At 43.0% G+C, this 23,710-nt stretch overlaps 2 protein-coding genes across 4 annotated transcripts in view; one reads left to right on the forward strand and one right to left on the reverse strand.

Moving 5' to 3' along the window:
* The window catches only part of lrba (LPS-responsive vesicle trafficking, beach and anchor containing), a 150,008-nt gene that overhangs the window by 53,504 nt on the left and 72,794 nt on the right, over positions 1–23,710 (reverse strand). For 2 of the 3 annotated variants that reach the window (XM_077605521.1, XM_077605520.1), the window contains exons 8-11: positions 19,831–19,955; positions 19,698–19,712; positions 15,455–15,598; positions 14,428–14,564 (exon numbers count right to left, since the gene is read on the reverse strand). In XM_077605521.1, coding sequence (XP_077461647.1) covers positions 14,428–14,564; positions 15,455–15,598; positions 19,698–19,712; positions 19,831–19,955 — 421 coding nt within the window. The remainder of the gene's footprint in view (positions 1–14,427; positions 14,565–15,454; positions 15,599–19,697; positions 19,713–19,830; positions 19,956–23,710) is intronic. The other variant, XM_077605523.1, reaches the window with a different exon arrangement.
* On the forward strand, positions 12,697–14,126 carry mab21l2 (mab-21-like 2). The gene has a single exon (XM_077605528.1). It carries the CDS (start codon positions 12,782–12,784, stop codon positions 13,859–13,861), a length of 1,080 nt encoding a protein of 359 aa, XP_077461654.1. The 5' UTR covers positions 12,697–12,781; the 3' UTR covers positions 13,862–14,126.

Consider the following 23,710-nt stretch of genomic DNA (forward strand, 5'->3'; position numbering starts at 1 on the left):
AGATGTCCAAATAAAAATGATAACACTGCAAAAGAGCCAGTCGCATTTTGTGCGTGAAATGAAGGTCAAAAACAAAACGTCGCCAGTGCGGGCGGGCGCTCGCACTGGCGACGTTTCATTTGGAGCGAAACGCCGCCGTCAACGGATTCGGGTCAGTCGATCAATTTGAAGGCGGAGCCGTGGCGGGGGAAACAAAAAGGGGCGCCGCGTGTCTATTTCAACCTGTTTGCGCCAGTCATTTCTGCGCCGCCGCCGTCGTTTGTCACTGTCAGACCACCAAAAGGACTGAGAATGAAGAGGGACGCACGCCGACGCTCCCGTGGAAAAGCCACCAACCGACACCTTGCCATTTTACCAGCCACCAGAAAGCATCTACGCTTTATTAGCTTTGCTTTTTTTTTTGTTTACGCAACATTTTGCGGAGATAAAAATTCAAACTTTTGGACATTTTTTGCTTATTTCAATAGAAAAAAAATAACTGAACAAACGAAGCAATACGCCCTCTTCGAAAAGATAGTGGTATTCCCCCGTTTTTCGCAGGTTTTGCGTAACCTCGCTCAAAACGGGGGAATAATGCGGAAATATGTTTTACGGTATTCCCCGTTTTTCGCGGTTTTAGCGTTTTCGCAGTTTAAGTGGAATACCGTGAAAAACGGGGGAATAATTTGGAAATGTGTTTCACGGTATTCCCCGTTTTTCGCAGGTTTTGCGTAATATCGCTCAAAACAGGGGATAATGTGAAAATATGTTTCACGGTATTCCCCCGTTTTTCACGGTTTGGGCGTTTTCGTAGTTTTTGTGGAATACCATGCAAAACGGGGGAATAATGTGGAAATATGTTTCACAGTACTCCCCCGTTTTTCGCAGTTTTTGTGGAATACCGTGAAAAACGGGGCAATAATGTGAAAATATGTTTCACGGTATTCCCCGTTTTTGGCGTTTTTGTGGAATACCGTGAAAAACGGGGGAATAATGTGGAAATATGTTTCACAGTATTCCCCGTTTTTCGCGGTTTTTGCAGTTTTTGTGGAATACCGTGCAAAACGGGGGAATAATGTGGAAATATGTTTCACAGTATTCCCCGTTTTTCGCGGTTTTGGCGTTTCGCAGTTTTTGTGGAATACCGTGAAAAACGGGGGAATAATGCGGAAATATGTTTCACAGTATTTCCCGTTTTTCCTGGTTTTGGCGTTTCAGTTTTTGTGGAATACCGGAAAAAACGGGAGAAATAATGTGAAAATATGTTTCACGGTATTCCCCCATTTTTCGCAATTTGGGTGTTTTCAGTTTTTGTGGAATACCATGAAAAAGGGGAGAAAACTAGGGGATGAGACGCGCTCCGACACCCCCGCCGTCCGATAAGACCGAGCCGGTTCCGAGCGGCGTCGGAAAAGGCGGCGATAAATACGCGGCGACGGCGTCAAGGCGCGTCGGCGTGTACGGGCGGAGGTGAAAAATGAGGTGATTGAAGTTCAATTTGTTGCCTGTTATTAAGTGTTTCCGCATGGCCGCCTGGCTTAAAGGATAATGGATGAGGGATTTATCATTAGCTTTTTGCGCCAGAATCAAGTGCTGCCTGCGAGATAAGGTGATGAAATTAATGAGCGGGAGGAAGAGAGGTGATCCATCAACATCAAAACACCAGTGCGCCGGGAGAGCAAATTCATAAAAGAAGACCAAAAAAAAAAGGCGCAAATTGCTTTTCAATCAGGCAAAAGACGCCGCCTGATTTACATTCGGACGCTTTTGCTTTTCCACAACACAAAAGAGTTTCAAAAGGAGTCAATGACTTTTAGATGTCGATAAATAAGGTTGAATACTAAAATGTCATTCACATTCAATTGATTTTAGTCTCCGCCCCCTTGTTTGATTTCTTTTTCTCTATTGGTTAGAAGTTAGCAACAATAGAATCTTTTTTTCTACTCATGAGGTCTTTTTTTAATTTTTATGACTTTTTGCTTATTTATAGTATATTCTCCCATTTTTTCCTTGATTAGAAATTTTAAATCTTATTTTTTATATGTATTTATAATAGAACTGGAGTTTTTTTCGTCAGTTTTTGCCTTTTTTAGCTTTTTAAATTTAGCTAAATAATGTATATATAATATTTAATAATACATTCTTATATTTAAATAATTCATTTTAAATTTGTAGGAATTTAGTTTTTTTCCTAGAATTTTCTGACTTTTTTACTCTTGTTTTGCCACTTTTTTATTTAGCGTCATTAGCATTAAGTGTTTATTTATATGTATTTGATGAGCTATAATACTCTCTGGTCTATTTTTATTTGCATTTTGATCATTAAATATGTAACATTATATGATTTCAAATAATCCCTCTGCTTAACCTTTCATTTTTTAATTTTAAATGAGCATTTTTCCATTTTGAGAACAAAACAAAAAAATTAAAAAGACTAAAAAAACACGCAAAATGCAATCCGCCATTTTTCGACCAATTGCGTCCGCCGTCAAAGTGGGCCTTGTCAGCCGACTCTTGGGCAAACGGGTTCATCGGACTAACGAGCTCCAAAAAAAGCACCCCCCACACGCGCGCACACATTCCGTCGCCATCTCTAACGAGGGCGTCGGGTGTCTGGACCAATCGGGGCCCTCGTCAGCTTTGACACCGAGCCTCCTCGGGCCCTCTGGAGCCAATTAAAACGGATTTTACTTTAGAGATTGAGCGATAGGCGGAGGGGGGGGGGAAATAATGGCGGAGGCCATTTGGGTAAGCCAAGCCCGAAGACGGCCGGAAAAAAAAAATTAAAATCACGACCGCTAATGAGGGCAAAGCTGCAAACACATGAGCGGGATTTCACACTCGGACGGTTTTACGGCATCTGCCTTTTAACTGCTTGGTGTGTTACGATACGTGCACGTTCAAACATTTAAGGGAAACTTGACCATTTAAAAAATAAATGCTTCAAGATGGGGCAGTCAAAGGACCCACTGCCTACCGTATTTACTCGCATATAAGCCGCACCCTGAAAGTTGCCTTGAGATGTTTGATTTTTACAATTTCTCGCGTATAAGCCGCCCCTTGATTCCCAATTTTCACTACCATATTCATGGTTTTAATAGGGAGTACAAATGTGTTGCTTTGAAGGGAAAATCTTAAGAAAAATCATCAAAAGTGGTATTTTTGAGATACTGTATGAATCAAAAGCACATTATTAGGGTCAATATCATAAGGAAGTTAAAATTTACTATTCCACTTTTGACTTTAAAAAAAGTAATCAGGGGTTCACTGTATCACAAAAATGTGTGTCTCGAGGGTTAAAGATTTAACCTTGTGATGCCAGGTGTTTTTTTGTGGCTTTACGGCATTGACAAGAATTTTAAAAAGATTGCCGTCACCAAAATGGCCGTAAATTGACTTTGTTGATGAAAATAATATTTGCGAACGTCTCATTTTACTTTGAAAAGTCATCCTACCCTTACCAAATTGGAATATTTTCATCATCCGACTTTTGCCAGCCCATAGTTTTTAGTTCCAATACAAATGAAGCCATAACTAATAATCAAGCCAAAAGTAATACAACAATAAACAACACGTGAATCACAAACTAATCGACTAATCACAAAAAAACAATCACCGCTGAATCAACTTTCAAAATAATCCTTTTTGGCAGTTTTGCATACAAACAAACCACACTTCCGATTCGGATCCCCGTTGACACGCGAGTGACGCGACATTTCCGCCGACCGATCCCGGACGCAATCACCGCTCACGCCTGGAACCCCCCCCCCAAAAAAAATCGGAAAGTTAGCCGAGCCTCGAGGGAAGTCAAACAAACTAGCGACGGGGAAGCGAAAATAAACGCGGGTAAAAAGGCTGCGCCGGAGTGCGATTTAAGAGGCCAATGAAAGGAAAATAAACAAGCCCAGCGTGCAGTCAGCGTCGCTGCGAGCGCACCCCCCCTCGCCGGCGGAGAAAGGAGGAAGAAAAGAAAAAAAAAAGGCATTCAAGTCCCCGGACGACGGGGTCTGAAAAGAAGCCCCCTTTGAAAGCGTCTTAGGGGCCACTTAGTCGGAATTGAGCCTATTAAGGATTAAGCCCCTTTAGACTGTTTGATAACAGGTTAGCCTTTTTTGCCCTCCTTTCTCTGCCTGGCCTTTTTCAAGTGGCAAGCTAAAGAGGAAAAAGATGCTGGATTTAGGGAAATGAGGCGGCGCGTTCGGGGTTAATTGCCACATTCCGGGACTTCAACGCCTTCCCAATCGGGGATTTTGCTTCCCCCAAAAGGGAGATTTGGACTTTCAGATGGTCTATTTGCACCATGAAGGTCCACAATTGGATGTTATATTTTTGCTCAGAATTTTTTTTAACCTTTTTGCTTTGCCATTTAAACATTTTTGCAGGCGGCCCATGATTGGACAAACCGACGAGAGTGCCAATATTATTCAATCATTAGAGCGAGGGGGCAAACTCATCGATTGATAGATAGATTTGATGTGTAAAATTGTCAAATAGTTCATTCATTCATTTTCTGAACCGGGGGGTGCCATAGCTGATCCCAGCTAAATGCGGGGACGCTGATTCGGTGGGCAGCCAATCGCAGGGCACAACTAGAGAAACAATCCATCATAGCTAGGGGAAATTTGGAGTGTTTATTGAGCTAGGCTAGCATGCATGTATTGGGGCGTACCCAGAGAAAAGTCACAAAGCCAAACCCGGGGCGAATATGCTAACTCCACACGGTGAGGACAGACTAGGGATTGAACCCACGACCCTAGAACGGTGATGTCGACTAACAGGGTCACATTCCTGTTGGTTTTGGGGCATTTTAAGGTGGCTTGCTAAGTAACGGAGGCAAAAATAAAAACGAATAGGAAATTAAGCAAATTGAAATAGTGCAAGAACCTCACACAACTCACAAAATTCTGGTTTTACATCGTCCATGTCAAAAATAAATAACTATAAAACCATTAGCTTTGTTATAGCGGCAAAAAGTAGGCTAGCAAACATGCACGCGAGCTAAGCTAACGCATGAATACAGTATCTTGCGCTCGAAGTTAGTCTTTTTGTCCGGTTTGTAATCAGTCATGCTAGCAAATATCCGACATTTAAGTGAGTATTCAATAATTTAGTATTGGTAAAAAAATATTTACGTATTTACATGGTTTAGGTTCAACCGACAAAAAAATGTAATGGCTTTAACACCACTTCAGATCCAAAATGGCTTCTACGGTGATAGATGATTTTTGGCTAAGGGAGAGAATCGCATTTGCCGTCCCCCCGGCCCCCGCCGCCTTGGACCTCCGATTGTGGCACCTGAGCCAAGCCCCTCCATCACTTTGCGAGGCGGCGCCTCCCCCATCTCCTTTTGATGGATCCCCCCGCTCCATCATTTATTCCCCCCGGCCGACGGCGCCTGATGGATCGGCCTGCTTACGGATGCCGGGGCGCCTGGTAGCCGGCTGATATTACAATCGGCAGCCGTGTACCTGCCGCTCGACCCGCCACGGCGAGATCGATCGTCTCCCGGGGACTCTGCCGCCGCCGCGTCCCCAAAAGCGCTTGGACGCCGTTTCAAAATGGCGTTTTCAAAAGAACAGAGCACGCTGGATTGTCATTTGCCGTCGGGGTTAATGATCCGTGCGGCCCGCCTCGAAATGGCGGCCCCGCGGCGCCGTTATGGAACGATACACGCTCGGGCGAGACGCGTTCGGGACAAAAAGGACGAAAAGAAATTAAAAACGTATAGATGGTAGGGCGAGGTATTTTGGGCATGAAGAAATGATTATTTTTATAGTCGATTCGTCGCAGATTATTGTCGTGAAGAGTCAATTGATCAGCTACCGTTGACGGATTTCCTGCTATTGACAAGAACGGATGTCCAATTTATTTCAAAGGGCAAACTGGCATGACTGGCGTTTGTTTTGGTGCCGTTAACGGCGCTAAATGTCAGACTTATTTTGAGTGGGAGGGGCAAATTAATGTTTGACAAGGTCAATGGCAGCTAATAAATTAAAATTACTACAACAACAACAACATACAAAATCAAGATTTTTAAATATCTGAAAATTTTGATGATTGCGAATAACTATTACAAAACTACTTGTCATCGTATACAAGATAAATTTACAGAAAAACAAGTAAGATGTTTTATGTTCCTTTTTTAACTAAAACATTAACCAACAAGATTACCATTACTGAACAATCTTTAGGCCAACAAAATAGTTAATTCATTTTATTCGATTAATTGTGATAGCCTTACCTTCTTAATTGTCATTTTTTCAAAATAGCATACATTTTATGAAAAATCACTTTTTACAAGTCCATATTTTTGAAATATCATTATTTGTCTACCAGGTCCTGTAGCGACAAAGCAGCCCCACAACCACTAATTGTTAAAAAAAAAATCAGTATAAAACAGAAATTTACTCTAAAAAAAAACATTGTAAATGAGACAAAAAATATTTCCATTTTTTATGAATAAAACAAACCAAAACAATTACCATTACTAAACAATCTTTAGGCCATAAAAATTAATTCAATAATCTTATTTGATTTCTCCACAGTCCTGCGAAAAAGTACATTTCATTTACGATATTTTTTTTGCATAATAGCATAAATGATTTAGATAATCACTAGTTACAAGAGCTACACATTAATCTTTTTTTAAACTATCATTATTTGTGATTTAAAACAAGTCCAGGCCCCGTAGCGACAAATCCCCCCCTGCATTCTTTACCTAACTCCCAAACAGTTCAACTTTTGTGTCATCAACCCACATAATATTTCTCCTAAAGCCTTGAAAAGCACTTTGTTCCATATCGATTATAAGTATATTGTATAAATGCTATTCTTTTCCCCTTCTTTCAAAAGGCTGCTTTGGACCAATGGCCGGCCTGGAAATCCCTGAGAGGGTTCTCTCCTTTTCACCCCGCGGCCCCTTAAACCCACGACAATAGCGGGATTAGGAAAGAATTTACTCCGGCTTTTGACGCCACGCCGTCGCCAAATAGCCACAAAAATGTCAAATTGAAGGCAACACTTTCGGTGGCTTTTTTAACATGTCGGCAAAAAAAGGCTTTTTAATTTGGGAGTGATTTCTAGTGGAAATGCGGCAAAATAAACTTGATATCACAGAATAAAAGCATGAAAAATGAGGAGGGACGAAAATAAATAAAAATAAAACCAATCTAACATTGATTTATCAAATCGTTTTGCAGTTGGTCGACTGGATTGGAGCGAAAATTGATGCTCAAAATTTTTTTCCAGTATGAATTATTTATAGTATATTCTCTCATTTATTCCTTGATTAGAAATTTTAAATCATATTTTTTTATATATATTTATAATAGAAATTGATTTTTTTCCTCAACGTATTTGCCTTTTTAGCTTTTTAAATTTAGCTAACTAATGTATATATAATATTTAATAATAAATTATATTTATATAATTTATTTTAAATTTCTAGAAATGTAGTTTTTTTCCTAGAATTTTCTGACTTTTACTCTTGCTTTGCCACTTTTTTATTTAGCGTCATTTGCATTAAGTGTTTATTTATATGTATTTGAGAAGAAACAAATGACAAAATTCTATTATGTTCAATTTACATATTTGGGGCGGAGCCTAATGTCGATTTTGATATACAAAATGCTGTGATCATTTTCCTAACAATACATAATTAATGAAATAACACTAATGCTAGTAAAGGTTGAAAAAGGAGCTGCTTTTTTTAGAGCAACGTTAGCATACTAGCATACGATTAATTGCTAACTTTAGCCAATATCGATGAGACCGTGTTTCGTGTGGCTTTTGTGCAGGAGTCAAACTGGCGACGCACCAGAAGTCCGACATTAGTCATCGTTAGGTGGCAAGACGAGCACAAAAAAGGGGGTGTCGGAGTGGAGCTGTATAATGCTCTGTTTCCGTGGGCTCATTGATAATGACATACCTGCGCCGCGGTCTGTCCGTTAGCCTGATAGCACAAACTACTTAGGCGCTAACTGGAAAATCAATACGAGCGCTCGCTCGGAGACCATGCCTCTTTGTGATTGGCAGCCGTGGTGTGGGGTGGGGGAGGGGGAGTTGAGGGGGAGGAGCCGTCTCGCTTTTGGGTAACGATCGCTCGGCTCTTTTTACGAAACACTCGGTTGATTTTCTCCGAGCCAGCGAGCATCAATCCAGACGCCACCGCGCCGTACCCCGGGTAGCCGTCACCGCCCAGCCAATTAGGCTCAAGTTCTTTTCAATGGGGGGGATTTTGGGGGGAGGGGGGTTGGGAAGGCGGGGTCACTGGTCAATGACCTTCAAGGTGGACTAACAGAATCTTTGCTTTGAACTAAGCAGGGTCAGCTTTCTGTTGAAAAAGTTTTGGGGGGAATTTGTTTTCCTGGTTTAATACGAAAAAATATGTATTTTTATGTTGAGTTATATGGAAAAAAATCGATTAAATTGGCCCAGAACAGCTTGATTTTATTGTGTTTCAAGTGTGTGCTACGAGGAAAATTTAATTGATTAAATATATTTTATTTCTATCATGAATACCCAAAAATATTGATTCATTCGCAGGATATATGTAGCATATTGTTGTTGTTTTTTTTCCAATTAAAATGACCAGAATAAAGAAATATTTACAGCTCTCTGGTTTTAAAAACTGATTTTGGAAAATATGCAAAGATTTAACCGACAGTTGATATTTTATTTTGCATTATGGGAGAAAACCTCCATCAATGTTATTTACATTATAAACCACAATTTGAAAAAAAATCCCTTTACGACTTTACGAAATCAAATTCATAATCTACCAAACCAGCGACCAATCCATTTTCAACCCACGCAAAACCCGAAAAATATTTATCAATCCAACTTAAAATATCTCAAGTCAGAATTAAAATGATATAAAAAAATAAAGACTAATGGCCTCCCATCAAGATCCCAGCTCGATTCCCCGTAATTTAAAAAAAATCCCTTTACGACTCGGAAATCAAATTTATAATCTACCAAACCAACGACCAATCCATTTTCAACCCGCGCAAAACCCCAAAAATATTTTTCTATCCAACTTAAAATATCTAAAGTTACAATTAAAACAATGTAATAATAAAGGCTTCTGGCCTCCTATGGAAAATTCCCCGACTCGAAAACGAAAGATCCTGGCTCGATTCCCATCAAAACCCATCCCCTCATCCGAGCGTACGAGTGTTGACAAAACGAACGTCGGCCATTACAAAGCTCGAAAGCGCCCGCTCCAAAACACATGCAATATTAAAAACGAGAACGCCGCTAAGCGCGGCGGCGGCGGCGCGCACACACACTTTAGCGTCTTCCCGCCGAGCAGATGCTTCTCCCCGTCCGCCAATTAGCCGCCTGCGCCGATTTTTCTTCTCGGAGCGAGCAGCTGCCGCCAGAGAAAATACATCCAAACGCTTCGTGTCCCGGATGTCTGTTTATACGTGTCTGTTGCTTTAGAATTTCCACTTCAAAATGGGGGTGGGGCCACGTTCGCCCCCCCGTAATTGCGGCCATAAAACTAACAAGGTTCGCTAGATGAAATCTTGTTTATGCTTTGGAGGAACAAACCTGACCCGGGAGGAGGTTTCCGTTATTGGAAATGGACATACGGTAGCGCCGCGGACCCCCTCGGGGGGGAACGGATGGGGGTGCGGGGGGGACTGCGAGTGGGTTAGCTCGTTCGTCCAATCTGTGGGGGGGTCGGTGACCTGAATTGCCGTTAGTGGGGTTGATACGAATGGAAAATGAGTTAAAAATGACAGGATTTTAGAATAGGGGAGTCGTCCAGGTTATGTGGCGACAAAGCAGCCCCAGGCTAGTAATGTTACAGCGGCAGAAACGGGATCAGTGTGTCAAAGTGTCATTTTCTCAACAGTGGAGCTTTGAAAAAAGGAAATAAATCAAATCGTGTTAATATTTTGACAGAGGAAATTTCAAAAATGAATAACAAAACCGTCACGAATTCCAAAAATGAAAGCTTGTTTATGTTTAAAACATGAAATAAATAAAATCGCGTTAATATTTTGACAGGAAATTTCAAAAATGAATAACAAAATTGTCGTGAACCCCCCAAAATATTATTTCCTGACCCAAATATTTAACACAAGGGTGTCAGACTCGGGTTGGTTCGCGGGCCGCATTAACGTCAACTCGAGTTCATATGGGCCGGACCATTTTAGATATATTAAGATTTTTTGATAAATGGATTAAAAAAACTGGATTAAAAGCCCTGAATATTATTTTTTTAATAGATCTAAAACAATGTTTATTTTAGCTTTTTTTAAAATATATTTTTAAATTTTACAAAATGATTTTTGAACTAAAAACACAGAAAAAATGGATTAAAAAATGACAAATATTGATTTAAAAGGGGGAAAATCAGGAAATGTAATATACATATATACTCTTCATTTGAATTTGATCCTAAAACAGAAAGTCGCCACTCATGATTGACTTTCCCAGGCCACACAAAATGATGCGGCGGGCCAGATTTGGCCCCCTGGCCGCCACTTTGACACATGTGATTTAACATATCTGTATGTTTGTTGTTTAAATAAAGGCAGAATCGAGAAATGTAACTTCATATTTTACATGTTTGGTTTGTGCCAGCCAGGGCATTATTTTAGGACTATTTTGAAAAGGACTGGTTCTTGCAGAAGCAGAACAGATCGGTTCCGTCTTTATCGGGGGCCCCCAGCGATGAGTCATTACATATAACAAAAATGTCCTTCATAATATTTGGACACTTCCTCTCCAAACCGTGCCGATTTATTCCTCCAGAGCTCCGTGGGAGATCATAAACAGTCGCACACCCACGCGATTACCCTGACAAGTCGAAGCAGTGTCGGTCTGACAGCTCGCTAAATTGTCAGACTTTCAAAATAAAAGTAGATGATCCACATACGTTTTGAACAAAACATTTGACAGTTTGTTTTTGGGAATCGTACCTTGTCGACTCGTTTAGAAATGGGATAAAAATTAAAAACATTTTTTTTCATCCGATAACAATTCGATAAAAATACCCGATTTCCGACGGGGGACACCCCTAATGTACACCGAACATTGTTGGAAAATGGACAAATGAGTCATTTTTTTTGTTTGTTTTTACACGAATGGTAACAAAATACAAGCAGAATTGATTTTAAAAATTATAATTGTACAAAAATGAGATGGCATGTTTCCATTAATTTAAATTTAGTCATCTTTCAAGTTTATTTCCTTTTTTTAAGCTTAATGTTCAAATTGCAATTTTTTTTTGACTGGACTATAAGAATATTTAATAGGATAAAAAAAAAATTAGACAGGCTACAATTGCAAATACAATTTATAAACATGTTTATGTACAAATGTAATAATTTTTCATTTACGTTTTGGGGGGGAATCTGAATAAATAAAATCACAAATCTTAAAAATAACTCGCTGTTAGCTTAATCAAGCATCATTTTTTCTATCTGTCTTCATGCAAATGAAATTAAATTATCATTTATTTACAAAAATACCCACGCAAATCCAGAAAAAGCATAACTGGACGCCATGTTTTTTTTTCCCCCGCTGCGAAATCTCACGGTGACGTTTCCCACACGGCGGCTGCCACTTGACCTACATTTAATATTTCAATCAAAGCCCAACGTGTGTTTTTTGTCAAACAGTCCCACGGAGGCGAGTGTCTTTTTATTGACGCGTCTTAAATTGCTAGGAGGCGCCGTCCAATGGGGATACACGATATTTACCCGTGGTAGCCAATGGATGTCACTCACTCAATGTGCGTGTCAAGCACATGTGCGCACATTTTTTTTTTTCATTCTAACAACATGTGGTCATATTTACAAGCGGGGGGCGGGGGGGTTAACTTTCATGTGCAGACGACAAATGTATCAATAAAAATACGTAGAATTCAATTTAAAGTGACTTTTATCAGGTTTGCCTCGTCGTCCTTTTTTTACAAGCCGTTTAAGTGTCGAGCAAAACTATGAATTTAAAAATTAAAAGCCTTTATTTACCATTAGAAGTTGCGTTTCAGTATCGTGCTTTTAAATATATATTACACTATAACGTCTATTCTTAATATGACTTTTAAAGTGTGTTAGGAGCACAATGAAAAGTAGGCAAGCGCCCTCTAGCGGCGGAAGGGAGAACATAATCGCCAGTCAGATTTAAAACACATTTTCTGCCATTTCCCCTGCTACAAAAAAATCAGATTTTGCAAAGGACTACATTGGAAAATGTGATTTTGTTGTTGCCAGATTTAAAAAAAAAGAAGTATTTTTTTAGAAACATCACAAGGTCTATCGCTCTCAATGTCCATTTTTTTTAGTCCCAAAGTGGACCCTCAAGGTGAGCCCACTCTCTCTCTCCCTGATTCCCTCTCCCCTATTTCTCCTCCCCCCTTCACCCAGAGGCCGCCACCGATTGGCTGCGCTCGGGTCGAGCCAAGTCGAGCGACCAGACCTCCTCCGAGCGCAGTCACTCCGCGGAGCGCCATTCATAAAAGTCCTCGGACCGGGACCATGAGCGAGGAGCGGCGCCGGCAGCCTCCGCGCCAGAAGGAGTAGAGGAACTTTTTAATTTTTTTTACTCTCTTTTCTTAAAAAAAATAATTTAATAAGCGACCAAAAAAAAAAAAAAAACGCAGAGGACGAAGCTCCTATTTTTTTGTTAGTTTTTTTGTTTTGGTTTTTTGGGACGTCCACCCCTCGCTTTCAACCCCCCAGTCCCCGACCACCACCGCCGTCCCGGCTCAACCGGTAAGCGGTAAGCGTTGGATCCGTCGGCCTACTGCGACTCGCCGGCGTACGGCCCGGAGCCGTGCCCCAACATGATCGCCACCCAGGCCAAGCTGGTCTACCAGCTGAACAAGTACCACGGCGAGCGTTGCCAGGCGCGCAAGGCGGCCATCGCCAAGACCATCCGCGAGGTTTGCAAGGTGGTCTCGGACGTGCTGAAGGAGGTGGAGGTCCAGGAGCCCCGTTTCATCAGCTCCCTGAGCGAGATCGACGCGCGCTACGAGGGCATGGAGGTGACCTCGCCCAACGAGTTCGAGGTGGTCCTCTACCTCAACCAGATGGGCGTGTTCAACTTCGTGGACGACGGCTCGCTGCCCGGCTGCGCCGTGCTCAAGCTGAGCGACGGGCGCAAGCGCAGCATGTCGCTGTGGGTGGAGTTCATCACCGCCTCGGGCTACCTGTCGGCGCGCAAGATCCGCTCTCGCTTCCAGACGCTGGTGGCCCAGGCGGTGGACAAGTGCAGCTACCGCGACGCCGTCAAGATGGTGGCCGACACCAGCGAGGTGCGCCTGCGCATCCGCGAGCGCTACGTGGTGCAGATCACGCCGGCCTTCAAGTGCACGGGGATCTGGCCTCGCAGCGCGGCGCAATGGCCCGCCGCCCACATCCCCTGGCCGGGCCCCAACCGGGTGGCCGAGGTCAAGGCCGAGGGTTTCAACCTGCTCTCCAAGGAGTGCTACTCGCTGAGCGGCAAGCAGAGCTCGGCCGAGAGCGACGCCTGGGTACTGCAGTTCAGCGAGGCCGAGAACCGCCTGCTGATGGCCGGCTGCCGCAAGAAGTGCCTGTCGGTGTTGAAGACGCTGCGCGACCGCCACCTGGAGCTGCCGGGCCAGCCGCTCAACAGCTACCACATGAAGACGCTGCTCCTCTACGAGTGCGAGAAGCACCCTCGCGAGGCCGACTGGGACGAGGCGTGCCTGGGCGACCGCCTCAACGGCATCCTGCTGCAGCTCATCTCCTGCCTGCAGTGCCGACGATGCCCGCACTACTTCCTGCCCAACCTGGACCTCTTTCAGGGGAAGCCGCATTCGGCCCTGGAGGCGGCGGCTAAGCAGACGTGGCGGCTGGCCAGGGAGATTCTCACCAACGCCAAAAGTTTGGACAAATTATAAAAAATAATAATCATAAAATTAAAAAAAATAAAAAAAAATCGAACGCTACCCCAAAACAGGGGATTTGTGCGGGTTCGAATTTAAAAAAAAAAACGGACGTCCCAACAAAAAAAACTCCTTGTCCAACTCGACTCGAAAAGGTACCCGAGTTCGCCCCCCGTGGAAGAATGACTCTTATTTAAAAAAAAATGTGCCAAGGCCGTTTTCTTGACGCGGCGAGGGAAAAAAAGAACAAAAAACTGTGAATAAAAATGCTTCAAATGTAGGCCTCGTGGCGTCATTTTCAACCTTCCCACATTAAAACGGCATTTAACGCGCATTTAATCGCATTCTCGTCGCGATTAAAAAAGGGGGGCAACCTGTAGCTCCTCTAAAATTTATATTTTAGCCCTAAACTACTTTTAAAATGAATTTAGATTCGCTATTTTAACAACTGGTGTTGATGTCGGCCCTACTTTTTTTCTCCGCTAATTTTACGCTAGCAATCCGCGGAGGCTTTTAACGATTTTTAGTCGTTCCTTTACATTTTTCCAAGTCATTTATCAAGTCATTATTGTCATTCTTACCTTGGGATCGATGGCCTTGAAACCCGGGTCTTCCTCGTCCACCTCAAAGTAGAGCTCCGAGGCGGTGACGGAAAGTGTGCCTCGCACCACCGCCGCCGGAGCGAGCAGCTGGGCCGCCGTGCTCACGTTCACCGGGCCTGCGTGCACGAAGGTGGGGGTGGGGGGGGGCGGAGGATTGATCTTTTTACTTTCACTTTAATGTCATAATGTCGAACAAAAGTAGCCCGTTCATTCATAACAAGTATATAAAAATAAGTAGCACGTCAACGCAACTCATCCTGTCAGACCTACATAAAAAAAATTCTGATACATAATTAATTAAAAATTATATTAATATTTATCATTAATTACGAGCCAAACAATCCCCAAAAAGTATTCCCGTCTTTCTTTCCATTCATTTTTACTCGTTCCTATCATTTCTGCGACAACCCCTACACATGTATAATTATAATCCAGTTTTTTTGTTAAATGTAATCCTATTCCAAATAATATTAAGGAATTATGATGTCAGATTATCACACTAGTATACCCTAATTCAAATGATGTAAAGGTGACAATAGGGTAAACACTATTAGTGAGTCAATGCAATTTAATTTAATGCAAATCTTGTAGAGGATTATGTGTGTAAGTGTGTGTATGTGTGTAAGTGTGTGTGTGTGTGTGTGTGTGTGTGTAAGAGTGTGTGTGTGTGTGTGTGTGTGTCCACACCATATAGACTATATCTACAAAAAAAATGTTTTTTTTAATCCAAAATGTGCTTTGACAATGTAACGCTAATTCGTCTTTTGCTGAATCTGGAGTGTTTAAAGTAAAAGTGAAAATATTACAAGCATAAGCCTTCAAAATTTGACAAGTCCTGCACTGCGTCACACTCAGATGCAATTTTTCCTCCCCGGTTTAATGGCTCCTAGTTTTGGGGGGCAAAAAAATACGGGGGGACGGTCGGCCGGCTCCCCGCTAGGAAAGGGGCTCGAGAACCGGAATGGCCACCGCGTGCGTAGCCTCCATTTTGGGGCGATTTCTATACCCGTAAAGTTCTCCAGCTCCTTCTCCTCCAGCGCCGACAGCGCGTCGTCGTCGGCGTCCAGGGGGGCGTCGCTCTCCGGGTCGTGGTGGGCCGCCGCCTGACTCTTGAGCGAGCGCTTGCCTTTCAGCACGTCGTCTTCCGACACTGCACGACAAGCGGACATCCGGGAAGACACCGCGTTTTAGCAACAACAAAAAATGGATTGCCGATTGCTGTGACCTCCAAAAAACACGGATTCAAATTGAGCAAAGGTAACACGTTTTTATACCAAAACACGACAGTAATTTGACTTTTTTGCTTATATTTTGTAAATAAATATGGGAGCAGTTTCAATTTGGGGCTTATACTAAATGGAAATTGATTTTTTTTCAAGTTAGTAGGATGCAAACACACTGCAATTAAAAGTGAAATAATGTTAAAATACAAAAACAGAACTGCGCTGTATGAGGAAAAGTATTTTAAAATACTTGGTTAGTAATTATATTTACCTATGAAGGAATTATAGAAATAAAAAAATAAAAGTTCAATTTTAGTAAAGCAATAAAATGTCAATCAAAAAACAGTTTTTGCAAATGTCGGTGAATAAATATCTGAACAGTACAACAAAAGTAATGTAATATATTCCAAAAAGTGGAATATATTACATATATTTCAGTTATTTTTCCACATAACACACTTTCTTATGGATATTTACTATTAATGGAGGCACATGTTGAAATCAGGTCAAAAATCTCAATTGTAATTAAACATCAAACCTGAAAAACTAAAAAGCTGCACGTTGAACAATGATAGTTTTTTTAACTCGTTACCTGCCATTGACGGCGCCACATGCCCAATCTGTTTGACTAAATTGGACGTTCATCGCTGTCAATAGCAGCGAATGAGAGTATAGTTTGATCTCTATCGGCTAAAACACAAATAATTTTGTCGCATGAATTTATTAGAAGCGAAAACAAAAGAATCTGGCAATCGAACAGAAGGTTAAATGTCAAACTAGTCCAGAGAATAAATAACATAAAATAGAATATCCTAAATGTTATGGCTTTTCAAATGATCTATCGACATCCCATAATAGTTTCCAAACCACATGCCTAAGCGATGGACTTAACGACATAATTTTCATACACCTAAATGGATTAAATTGCATGTTTGGGGCTATTTTTGTTGCTAAAAGTAAAAAACACCTGTTTTTAGTGTATAAACAAACATGCACGCACACACTCACAAAATGAATAACTTAAAATATTTCATCTAAATTAATCTATAACCAAAAAAATGGCGTTCCCGTATGCGATGAACATGCTGTAACATCAAAACAGTTTTCGTGAATATTAACTGATCGCCTGCCATTGACAAGGATAGAAGTCCAATTCATTTAAAAACGAGGAGGACTTGCTTTCAGTGCCATTGACGGCTCTCCACGTCCGATTCATTTAAACTGGGAGGGGCCGACGAACGGTCTAAATCACAGGTGTCAAAGTGGCGGCCCGGGGGCCAAATCTGGCCCGCCGCATCATTTTGTGCGGCCCGAGAAACTCAATCATGAGTGCCGACTTTCTGTTTTAGTATCAAATTCAAATGAAGAGTATAGATGTATATTAAATTTCCTGATTTCCCCCCTTTTAAATCAATCATTGTCATTTTTTAATCCATCTTTTTCTGTGTTTTTAGTTCAAAAATAATTTTGTAAAATCTAAAAAATATATTAAAAAAATCTAAAATAAACATTGTTTTAGATCTATAAAAAAACGGAATATTCAGGGCTTTGAATTCAGTTGTTTTAATCCATTTATAAAAATAAAAAAATCAAAATATTATATCTAAAATGGTCCGGCCCACGTGAAATCAAGTTGACGTTAAAGCGGCCCACGAACCAACCCGAGTCTGACACCGTTGGTCTAAATGAATCGCACGTCCATCGACATCCATGGCAGTCAGTTTGACGAAGGGTTAAAAAATAATAATAATAATAATAAACAATTGAAGTCTAAAAATATGTTAGACTCCCGTTCGGGCGTCTTTTTTTTTTTTTTTAAATCTAGCCAGTCGTCAAAACACAGTTGTGTTGTCTTCTATCAACACCTGAAGGCTGATCAAGTAAAAAAAATTAAAAAATTAAAAATAAATGCGCAGCTGGGAAGAGAGAGAAAAAAAAATCTCTTGTCATGGAAAATCTGCAGGCGGCTGATATTCACAAACGCTCTTCCTGTAATTAGGCCTCCCTTGAGGATTCCTTAGTTAGCAGTGCTGAAATTACTACCAGTGCCCCCCCAAGCTAATACGTACCACATGACTGGCTGTTCACACCGGGCCGGTGGGCACCATAGTCGGAGGGGGGGGGTTCTTATTGGCCTCGACAAATGAGGAATGGCGGGGTTTTGCTTTGGATTAAAAATAATAGAATTTTTATTGGGGATGTCCCGCATCACGTGATCAGAAATATACGGTCCAATCGCCATTTTAAGAAATATAAAATATATATTCTTTTATATTTGTAGATACCATAGAGAGACGTCCAATTTGTTTTGACAGGGAAGTTGGCAGGATCTTTGTGTTGGACATGTTGCTGTCAATGGTAGTGAAATTTTGAACTAATTTTCTATGGTAGTCAAGTAAGTAACAAAATAATCTATTATATATATATATATAATTTCTTCCATTATACTATAGATTATTTTGTTACTTTACTTAACCTCCATAAAAAGTTAGTTAAAAATGTCACTTCCATTGACGGCAACATGTCCAATATGTCCAAATTATAATGTATTATTTTTTGCTCAGGGCTTGTGTTATTATAATAATATGATTGTTTTTCTAAAGGCCACCATATATAAGATAATATACTTAAAATATTTCATCTACATTGTATTACTAAATAGTATACATGACGTGAATAACTTGGGTAAGAAGATAAGTAAGAAAATAAAAGTATGTTGCAAGAATCTATGTATAAACAGCATGTTTAAAAATATTTTCTATAGTTCTATTTACACTATTGAAAGAAACCTTACAAAATGTGGCAAAAAAAAAATCAACAACTTTACTCGCTGTGTAAGTTTATGGATGGTAAATGCATTATTTAAAATAAATATTTGCAATCTTTATTTTAATACTGCAAAGGGATTTTTTTTGCTACGTTATATCATTATAATATGTTAAAATTGGAAGAAAAAAGACTGGGATAAAATTGGGTGACTTGGACACCCCTAGAATTGATGTTTAGAATGGAGAAAGATCATTTATACAATAAAAAAATATATATTAAAAAGCACTATACAAAATAAAACAAGTGGAGGCAGGTCTGAACCAATCAGACGTCTGTCGCCGTCGTGGGTATCGTACGGTTTAAGAAATGTAAGGCGAGCTAACGTTGCCCTCTAGGAAGCGAGATGCTACGTTCCGGGATTCTCGAATTCGGCCCCCCCCGCGCCCACCCCACCCTGGTCCCCCCCCACCCCCCCGACCCACGTGTGATGAAGATAATTACAGCCAGATCTGACCTTTGCGCCGGGCGCTCGGAAAAGCCGGGCCCGACGTTCTCATCCGCCGTGGCGCTTCCGCAACAAATGCCGGGTCGACAAAAACAAGAAGAAAGGTTACGTCGGGAGTCGGGGGTGACGCACTTATTTTAATGAGATATTCCCAGGACGGGGTGCCGGCGTACTGGCGGATTGGCATATTGGCGTATTTTCATGATCTCGTGACTTTCAAATGAGGAATAAAGTCCGCTCGTTTTTTTTTTTTTTGGTTGAATATGTCGGTTGTTGTTTTGCTGTTTTTGGCTGGGCGAGTTTCGCTTGGGTTTCAAAGAATCGAGAAATGGGATCCGTTTTGTAAATAAAGACACATGTTGAGTCCACTGTTGTTTTTTTGCCTCATGTTTTTGGGTTTCTGTTCTTTGTGGCACGGAGAAAAAATTCTTCATTGTCACGTTTTTAGGAAATAAATTGGTTTTGATGGATTTTATTTTGGGGTTGTTTTAGGATCGACGACTGTGGTTTGTTTGTCGGGGGTTCGGAAGCAGGAATGGTACAAAAATATTGACATAATTGCGTGAACAAATCATGACATGACTCGTAATAATAATGGCATATCATTCAACAACGATAGTCAATAAAATTGCAATTGTTACTGATTTTTATGGTATTTAACTGTTACACTATGACGGTGAAGTCGCCATTTTCACGCAATTGTGTCAAAACAGAATGATGGGAAGAACAATAGCATAAGAATGGTTACTCACCGCTGATACCGCCCACTGTTTTGCAACAAAGAAACAGAAAAATATATATATGTATTTTTTTTAAATGGCGTCGGGGCGACGGGGGTACCCGTCGCCGCCACCGTCACGGCGCCTGGCCTTTCGGAACACTCACCGTTTTCGGCGGCGGCCTTCAGCGTGGCTTGCGAGTGGCTGGAGCCCAGAGGGTTCCTGACGAAGCGACGGCGCCGTCTCAAGTCGTCCTCCCAGTAGTCCAAGCGCCAGAATTCCCGGGGTCGACTGCGGAGGGAACCCAGACGGTTAGCTTAGCCTTTGCCGTGACATTGGTGTGGTGCCTTTGTGGATTTGTGCTTTGGACTTGGCATGGTGGGAGGTTGGGTTCGAGTTGTGGGCGATTGGGTTTGGCGTTATGGGCGATTGGACTTGGTGTTTTTGGCCGAGTGGATTTGGTGTTTTGGGCAAGCGGACTTGGTGTTTTGGGCAATTTGGGTTTGAGTTGTGGGGAAGTGGACTTGGAGTTTTGGGGCGGGGGGAGTAGACTTGTTTTTTTGGGGGGGAGTGGACTTGTTTTTTGGGGGGGAGTGGACTTGTTTTTTGGGGGAGTGGACTTGTTTTTTGGGGGAGTGGACTTGGAGTTTTTGGGGGGAGTGGACTTGGAGTTTTGGGGGGGACTTGGTTTTTGGGGGGAGTGGACTTGGATTTTTTTGGGGGGAGTGGACTTGGATTTTTTTGGGGGGGAGTGGACTTGGATTTTTTGTGGGGGGGTGGACTTGGATTTTTTGGGGGGGTGGACTTGGATTTTGGGGGGGAGTGGACTTGTTTTTTGGGGGGATGGACTTGGATTTTTTGGGGGGGAGTGGACTTTGGATTTTTTGGGGGGAGGTGGACTTGGTTTTTGGGGGGCAGTAGACATGGTTTTTGGGGGGGAGTGGACTTGGATTTTTTGGGGGGAGGTGGACTTGGTTTTTGGGGGGGAGGTGGACTTGGTTTTTGGGGGGGAGTGGACTTGGTTTTTGGGGGGGAGTGGACTTGGATTTTGGGGGGAGCGGACTTGGTGTTTTGGGCAGTTTTTGTTCAAGTTGAGGGGGAGTGGACTTGGTGTTGTAGGCAACTGGCATTTGTGTCATGGCAATTGGGGTTGGTGTTGTGTCTATTTGCACCTGTGCTTTGGCCAATTCCCATTTCTGTTCTTAATCCTTCTGAAAACCGGTGACAATTGCCATTGATTTTGTGCTTTTATCTTTTTGCAAAGCGTTCCAAACGATGCACTTTGATTGACACTTGTGGCCAACCCGACCGACGATTCCTTCCCATCTATCCATCGCTCGATAGAACCGTTGTTTTCTTAGCGTAGCCAACATTTAGCATACAATAGCCGACGCCTAAAGACTCCGGAAGCGGACGGAACACGACTCTCGCTTCACACACGGGAAAAGAATCCATCAGCGAGGCCAAGTGGCGCTGGAGTAATTAGTCATCGGACTCAAAGAGCGAAGGGGGGCGGGGGTACTATTCTCGTGTCGGGCGAGAAGGGGGTAACAATGGGGGTCCTAATGACGGCGGCGCGTGAAAGATACCTCCGGCGCCGGCGCTTCCGCAAAGGCGATAAATTATTCAGCGCTCGTTCATCCCGCGCCGACGTGTCCTTGGCACGATTTACCGCCGCGACGCTGCGCCTCAAAATAACAACAATTAAAATGACAAAAGGGGCTCGCAGCCACGGGCGCCGGAGCGCGGCTTTTGTGTCGTTACTAATTAGCGCGCTCATAAAAAGGCGTACGGACAGCCTTCTCGTTAAGGCCTTAAACGCGGGGAGAAAAACGGCCCGTTTAGAGTCTTCGTTAAGCGCCGCGCTCGTAAAATCCTCGCGCTTTTGTTCGTACAAGGGCGAGCTTCCATGGCAAAATGGACACAAAATGGCCGCTCATGTACAAGTTGAATGTTTTGCTTTTGGGGGACGTGTGGTTATTAACGGCCTCGCAGTTCCGGGGTCGTGGGTTTGATCCCATTTCGGTCCTCACTATGTGGAGTTTGGATGTTCTCCCCGGGAGTGCCTTTGTGGATTTTCTCCGGGTGATCCACATTCCCAAAACATGCATGCTAGGCTAGCTGGTTGAACGTTCTAAATGGCCCTTAGGCTAATTGTATGCTAACTTGTTCCTAGCTATGAGTGATTAGTTGTTTGTCTTCTCGTGCCCAGCGATTGGCTGGCCACCGATGCAGCATATCCCCTGCCTGGTTCCCATTTTATTTTTTTTATCTAACATTTATTTAACCAGATAGGACTCTCACCCTCATAGCTAGGGGCAATTTAGCATAAAATTAGCCTAGCATGAACGTTTTTTGAAAGCAGAAGGAAACCAGAGCGCCCGGAAAAAAAACACACAAGCCCGGGGAGAACATGCAAACTCCACACAGTAAGGAACCAACTGGGTTCAAACCCAGACCCCAGAACTGCGAGTCCGACATGCTAACCACTTAGCCACTGGGCCGCCATTGTTAGCTGGGATAGGCTCGGAAAAAAACCAAGCAAGGCCGGGGAGAATATGCAAACTCTACAGTAGTGATGAACCACCTGGGTTCAAACCCAGGACCCCAGAAATGTGAGCCTGACACGCTAACCACTTCTCCATCGGGCCACCATTGTTAGCTGGGATAGGCTCAGAAATAAACCATGCAAGCCCGGGGTGAATATGCAAACTCTACAGTAGTGATGAACCACCTGGGTTCAAACCCAGGACCCCAGAACTGTGAGCCCGACACGCTAACCACTTCTCCACCGGGCTGCCATTGTCAGCTGGGATAGGCTCGGAAAAAAACCACGTTAGCTTGGGGAGAGCATGCAAACTCCACACAGTGAAGAACCACCTGGGTTCAAACCCAGGACCCCAGAACTGTGAGCCCCACACGCTAACCACTTAACCACCGGGCCGCCATTGTCAGCTGGTATAGGCTCGTAAAAAAACATGCAAGCCCGGGGCGAATATGCAAACTCCACACAGTGAGGAACCAACTGGGTTCAAACCCAGACCCCAGAACTGTGAGCCCCACAAGCTAACCACTTATCCACCGGGCCGCCATTGTCAACTGGGATAGGCTCGGAAAAAAACACACAAGCCCGGGGAGAATATGCAAACTCTACAGTAGTGAAGAACCACCTGGGTTCAAACCCAGGACCCCAGAACTGTGAGCCTGACCTGCCAACCACTCAACCACTGTGCCGCCATTGTCAGCTGGGATAGGCTCCAGCACCCCCATGACCCTACTCAGTACCGAAAATGAATGAATGAATGAGTTTTCCCTTTTCCACCCACTAAAAAAAGAGTGGTTGAAATCCCCGATGAAACGGCACCACACCAATTCTCCTTTCCACCCGGTGAAAAACCGAAAGCACTCAACCCAAGCGCAACGTGGCCTTTTCAGTGCGTTTAAGACAAATGATTTGCCTTGGCCAAAACGCCTTTTTAAACGGCATGAAATATTCCCGCTGCCGATCCAGTACGGGAAACGCGGGCGCTATGTAAATGATAGCGAATGACCTTTTGCGGCGGCGAGCTAGCGAAAACGCTTTCATATATCACCCACTCGGGCGCCAACCGTCATTCATAACCTTTTGCGCTAAATTAATTTAGCTGTACGGTCAATGGCGGCGGCGGCGGCGGATTTCCCGGCCCTCGCTTATTTGACATTAATGCCGCTCGCTCGCTCGCCGGATGGCGACGGCGCCCGCTCGTATCGCTTCGATGCCGCAGCCGAGTCATTTGAATTTTTTTTTCGGCTGCCGCCATTTGCATAAAAGCGCACGTTGGGCCGCAATGGCGAGATTGAGAATTTGTCACGCGGGGCGATGGCTGCCGAGCCCGTTTGACAAAGAGGCGGCGTTCGGCGCCAAATTAAAAAAAAAGGGGTGCCGACGCCTTCCCGTTCGAGATGGTTTGTTGTGATTAAGTTCCGGCTGAGTGATTTTCCGACATGGCGTCTCGGAAATGAGCGTCCAATTTTTTTTCCTAGCTTCAAAAATGTGATATACGGTT

The sequence above is a fragment of the Stigmatopora argus genome, chromosome 7 (assembly GCF_051989625.1).
Source record: "Stigmatopora argus isolate UIUO_Sarg chromosome 7, RoL_Sarg_1.0, whole genome shotgun sequence".
Taxonomy (NCBI): Eukaryota; Metazoa; Chordata; class Actinopteri; order Syngnathiformes; family Syngnathidae; genus Stigmatopora; species Stigmatopora argus.

Bases quoted from the DNA above. Each gene is read 5' to 3' on its own strand.
- mab21l2 (XM_077605528.1), top strand. From the start codon at position 12,782: ATGATCGCCACCCAGGCCAAGCTGGTCTACCAGCTGAACAAGTACCAC.